Below are 5,565 nucleotides of genomic sequence, written 5' to 3'. Positions count from 1 at the left end.
TAGATGAGTTCAGGGGGTTACCTAAAAGTACAAAATTTTCAACCGAAACCCAATCTTCATCCAAGCCAAACCTATGCTCAAAATTTTGACCGTTGAAAAAAGAAATTGTAGTTCGAAATCATCCTGAGTTAAAGTTGGATTGGAGAATTCCCGAAACTAGGAGATTAAGGGTTTAAGTTTCTATAAGAGCAGAGCTGGTGTATGAGTTTTAATTTGGAAAAAAAAAGAAGAATAAAGATTTATAAAGAAAAAAAAAGCCATGATTATAAATGTATTTATTATGTGAAAAATTATAAAATATATATGAATTTAAATTAGTATTGGGTTAAGTTTAAATTGACCAATTTCAGACTTTTCAGCTCGAATTTCAGAAAAAAAGATTAGTGAAAAATGTTGGCTTTATTTCCTTCTATATGGAGGAAAGCCCAAGTGAGTTTTATTAAAGCCCAAAGCCCAGTCCTTTAGGGTGAATAACCCTAAGAAAGTCAGAATAAAAAGAGAGAGAGAGATCAGCCGTAACTTTTAGAAGAAAGAGAAGAAAAAACGCAGGTTTTTTCATTCTGCCCAGATTTCATCAAACGTCCGATCCCGCTTCTTCCGTGGTCCGATCGAGCTAAAATTTGGAGGAGAGGTTCACGACTCAATGAGTTAAAATCTGAACGGTGGAGATCGGATTTTGAGCTCCGGAACAGTGATTCGTGCCCATGAGCAGTAACCAAGTTTTGGTATTTTTCTCTCCAATTCTTTATTTTTGCCAAGATTGTTGCTATCTTGTTGAGATGTTTTGTAACCTCTAATTGCTATTAGAGAAGACTTTGTGTACCCATTATTTGGTTGATAGTGGAGATTTTAACTGGACTAGGTCCCATGGTTTTTCTTCCTCACACTGGAGAAGTTTTCCACGTAAAAAATTGCTTGTGTTCTTGTGGCTTGGTGTGATTGATTTTTTTTTTTTTTTCTCTATTATTTTCAGCACATATAAAAGTAGAGATATACTATATTTGCTTGCATATAAGGAGAAGAATTATTCCGCAGTATTTATTTATTGTCATCTCTCCTAACAAAAAATAGGGTTAGATTCACCAAGCCCACCCAAGTTCTACCTCATAGTTTTCCATATCTCCTATATAGACTCAAACTAAATAACAAATTTAATATTTAAAGGTCTTTTGTTGAGTACTCCATAACAACAACAACAAAATAAGCTACAAGTAAGAGTTGTAATTCAAATAACTGAGTTTAGTTAACGAGTTAAAACCGAGTTGAAGGGCAACTCAATTAAGTGATAAAATCCAACTAAAGATACTGCAAATCGAATAATTTGGCTAATATCAAATTTTTTATATTAAAAGATAGCTGTATGAGTTTCTAGAAACTAATTAGCATGTCTTAACAAATTCCCTTTGGCTTGAGCAAAACAAAAGACAATAGTTTATAAAAAGGTTCCTTTCCGAACATCTTATCCTAATCTACTTTCTGAAAAGGTCTAAGAAGTATTAGAACAAAACCACATAGAGAATCAGAGATATTCTACTTTATGTAAATTTTTTATAACTGATGAAGCACTAAATCTTATGTCACTCAAGCATGCTTTGTCTCCAAAATTAAGATTCATAAGATTTTATTCTTTTTCCCAATCCGTACATAACACGGATCAATGCCGTGTGTGATCTATAAAAAAAATGGTTCATTTCCAAGCATTCCCAAATGATACTATACCTTAGGAATAAAAATATTAATATGTTCTTGAATGTACTTTTAATTTTTATATTTTATCAGCTCATAAAATCTACTATGATCTCGATCGAAAGTAATAATTAAGTATACTTCATAATTCTTTAATTCTATTTGTATATAAATATTGAGAGGTACATCAAATCATTTAATAATAAGTCTTTATAAATATCAGTAACCAATGGATGACTTCTCTATACAAAATTTACAAAAGAATTTTATTTTATTTTATTATTATTATATTTTTCTATATTGTTTGATTAGATTTAATATTAGATCTCATGAGTTCACATCTCATCTATCAGTGTAGTGTGTCATATCATAACGCACTAACTTCGTTAGATCAAAACGCTTTCATCGTAACATTTTTTATATTAATCTATGATGAAATCACAAATATCATTATTCACTTGTGATGTAAATAATTTGAATTAGAACTCAAAACAAGAATCATGAAACAGACTGATGGCAAAATTTCTCAAATTTGTTTAGATGAAAATATTTAATAATTTGAAACAATTAAATATTTTTCTAACTAGATTGTTCTTAAGCATAACATAGAATATGATCCAATCTCAAGTCACAAGAGATAATAGATTCAAATTAACAATGTAATTGAAAAGTTATCTAGGTTTAAGATTGTGGAAGGGTTAGTTGTCGATATGGAAGGCTAGAAGCATGAAAGTATATGAATCCTATGGTGAATTTATCATTCCCATGAAAAATCATCACATTAAGGACCAGCTGTTCCCTAAGTGACGCATAAAAGCCATGGTTACTTCAATTTTTAATGACTCCAATACCCAATATGGCATCCAACAAATTATAATTAATTAGGGCTTGATGGTGATTACCCTCTATCTATCTCCTTAAGAAGTAAGCAAATCCAACACCTGGTTAAAACCAATTGGTCATGTTGTGATTTTCAAGTTAAAAAAATTAGCCACCCATTAATACTTTAATTAGAATAATAAGACAATGCTCTTGAGCTATGCGTCCTCGATGTCCACATGCATAAGCCCTAGGCTATACGTGTCCTTTGTTCATTAAATCCCTCTCTCCTTTGGCTCACTTCAGCATCACCAAAATATACTTTGATTGATTTGTTCCATATAAGAACATGTCACCCAATGTCTTAACAATTATTTGGATTCCTCAAATGCCCTCATGTTCTATAACTATTTGCATGGACATCCTCGTATTATGATGACCTTTGATCAAAACTTTACAACCATCTGATTTGTATCATTTTTTTTCTTTTGGGTTGTTCCTGATCAAGGAATTGAATGAGCAATAGATGGTGAGGATATTATCATTAGTTAGGTCCAATACAAAATCATAACATTGCATTAAACAATATTCCACTCATGAAAAAAGAAAAGAGTAAGGATATTTTGGTAAAATGCAAAGTTAATAATGTATTATTATAGTGATTAACTTATATGGAGAAAGGATAGGGATTGTTTGACAAGGACATTATTGCAGTGACTGGTGGGTGAAGTACAAATTAAGGCTCTTGGTGCATATATAAATATGAAACAAACACTAGCTCTTATGTCACAGAATATTGAAGACAAGTCTGCCTAATTTATCAAAGTAATATTCCATTTTATGTCTTGGGGAGTTATGGGAGAACAGTTGGGATGGGGGATTATAGAAGGGTGGAGGAAGGGCCCTTGGACTACAGAAGAAGATAGGTTGCTCGTTGAGTATGTCAAGTTGCATGGTGAAGGAAGATGGAACTCTGTGGCTAGGCTTGCAGGTAACCAACTCAACCACTAAATTTTCAAAACCCTAAATTTTTCTAATTCTTCATCTTATCAATTATATGTGTGACTCTCAATATGTGGTGTTTCTCCATTGGCTGTCCAATTTGATTAGGACCAATCTGTGACTTGATCACTCAAATTAATTTAATCCCATTAATGTATATATATATATATATATATTTTGCCTATACAGGATTGAAAAGGAATGGAAAAAGTTGCAGACTGAGGTGGGTGAACTACTTGAGGCCAGACCTCAAGAGGGGACAAATAACCCCTCATGAAGAGAGCATAATTCTAGAGCTACATGCTAGGTGGGGGAACAGGTAATCATCTTGAACTGAAGAATATTAAACTTTTAAAAGTTTCATTAACAAAAATTCTGATCAAGAACTTTGTCACTAAAATGGTATGAATTGTACTCAAAATATAGGTGGTCAAAAATTGCACGAAGCTTGCCGGGAAGGACCGATAACGAGATCAAGAACTACTGGAGGACTCATTTCAAGAAAAAGGCAATAGTCTCCTCTGACAAGGCTGGAAAGTTGAGAAGTCGCCTTCTGGCAAGACAACAGATTCAGTTTCAGCAGCAGCAGCAGCAGCAGCAACAACAACAACTGCAGCAACTCCAAAACCAAGTGGACATGAAAAAGATCATGTCATCACTTGATGAAAGTGACAATAGAGTAGCGCCGTTTTTACCTCAATCGAGGCAAGACATGGCCACGGTATACCCTGCAGGCACAGCTGAGGAACAAGGCTTCTTGTATTCCATGTTCAATGGCTGTGCATCTGTGGCGCCAGGCGAGGGCTTTAACGAGGACACTCTGTGGGACGGCAGCTTGTGGAACTTGGATGATGTCCATGGCAATTTGAGCATGGCCTGTGCAACAAGCAAAGTCAGTATGCACAGTTTGGCCACCCCTTTGTATTGATTCTTCACATGTTTTTGTTTTGGTCTTCTTTAGGCTCTACTAGTACTGGTTGTCATCGGAACCAAAAGGTTCTTTATCTGCAGATTTTGGTTTTGAATGATGGGCATATTTGGTTGTGATCAATGCCTGCCAGGCTAATAACTTTGTATCCCATTAATCGAAGTGTCTAGTTTTCACTTATGCTGTTCAGGAGGTTCTTGACATCAAATACTCGCTAATAAAATTGTATTGCAACACAAGTTTTTGTGTATGTGAACTTATCACCTATTCAAATATTCACTATGTATGATTTCATGTACAACTTAATCTCAAAAAAAAAAAGAAAAAAAGAAAAAAGAAAAAAATGATTACATGCCATATTTCTAATAGTTGAATGTCGCCTTAGAAATCCTTGAAAAAACGTGGAATAAAAAAAACTATAGGAGAGGATTCAATTTCCTTAATAAAAGAGTTTGAAAAGAAAATATGCACTAATGATTCGTACATCTTTAAGGATGAGGAACCGTACACTCAATTAGATCATAAGATCGATTTTAAAAATATTTCGTAAAGTGAAATTTTATACCCAACACAATTAAAGTTGGCCTTTGCATTGGTCCTTTTGAATTTCATAGTTAGAAGGAACTCTCTGGATTATTTGCATTCTCATCTCTCTCTTAAATGTACATGTCTGAGTGCCACGTATCTTAATGCTCTGTTAGTTTATTATATACCCACTTATTGATCATGTGATATCCATTCTTTTAAATATCTCAATAATTAATTATGCTATTCAGTGTGAAAAACACTTCTATAACGGATATTTCGCATAATACTTTTACCATCTATTTTAAAAAGTGCACTATCATTTCTCTTATTTTTAAAAATTGTGTGAAAATACCCTTTAGATTACTTTTTACATGTGTTTGATATAAAGTAATACTTTAATACCTATTTTGCCCCTTTAGCTTTCCGAAAATGAGGGAGTGTGTATTATATATATTTTCATAGTAAAGGATATGTGCATATCAATTATATTTAACCCACTTTTGATAATTTCTTCTACCATTTTTTTCTCTCTCTATATTTCCTCTTGCAGTGTATTCTCTCTCTATATTTCCTCTAGCACTTTCTTGAGCAGAGATTGAGGT

The 5,565-nt window shown here is 33.2% G+C and overlaps 1 protein-coding gene across 1 annotated transcript; it reads left to right on the top strand.

The window, feature by feature from the left end:
* Positions 1–3,345: 3,345 nt before the first annotated feature.
* On the top strand, positions 3,346–4,435 carry LOC132274254 (transcription factor WER-like). Its single transcript, XM_059775491.1, has 3 exons — positions 3,346–3,496; positions 3,697–3,826; positions 3,934–4,435. The coding sequence occupies exons 1-3, from the start codon at positions 3,346–3,348 to the stop codon at positions 4,433–4,435; spliced, it is 783 nt and encodes a 260-aa protein (XP_059631474.1).
* Positions 4,436–5,565: the final 1,130 nt, after the last annotated feature.

Source organism: Cornus florida, unplaced genomic scaffold, assembly GCF_030987335.1.
Source record: "Cornus florida cultivar Cherokee Brave unplaced genomic scaffold, ASM3098733v1 CherokeeBrave_3.0.0_Hap2_Chr01, whole genome shotgun sequence".
NCBI lineage: Eukaryota > Viridiplantae > Streptophyta > Magnoliopsida > Cornales > Cornaceae > Cornus > Cornus florida.
Note: the sequence above shows the minus strand (reverse complement) of the source record. Positions and strands in the feature narration are given on the sequence as shown.

Excerpts from the sequence above, each read along its gene's own strand:
- LOC132274254 (XM_059775491.1), top strand. The coding sequence starts at position 3,346 with ATGTCTTGGGGAGTTATGGGAGAACAGTTGGGATGGGGGATTATAGAA. Across the intron at positions 3,497-3,696 it reads CTCTGTGGCTAGGCTTGCAG|GATTGAAAAGGAATGGAAAA; the intron begins GTAACCAACTCA and ends TTGCCTATACAG. Across the intron at positions 3,827-3,933 it reads CATGCTAGGTGGGGGAACAG|GTGGTCAAAAATTGCACGAA; the intron begins GTAATCATCTTG and ends CTCAAAATATAG.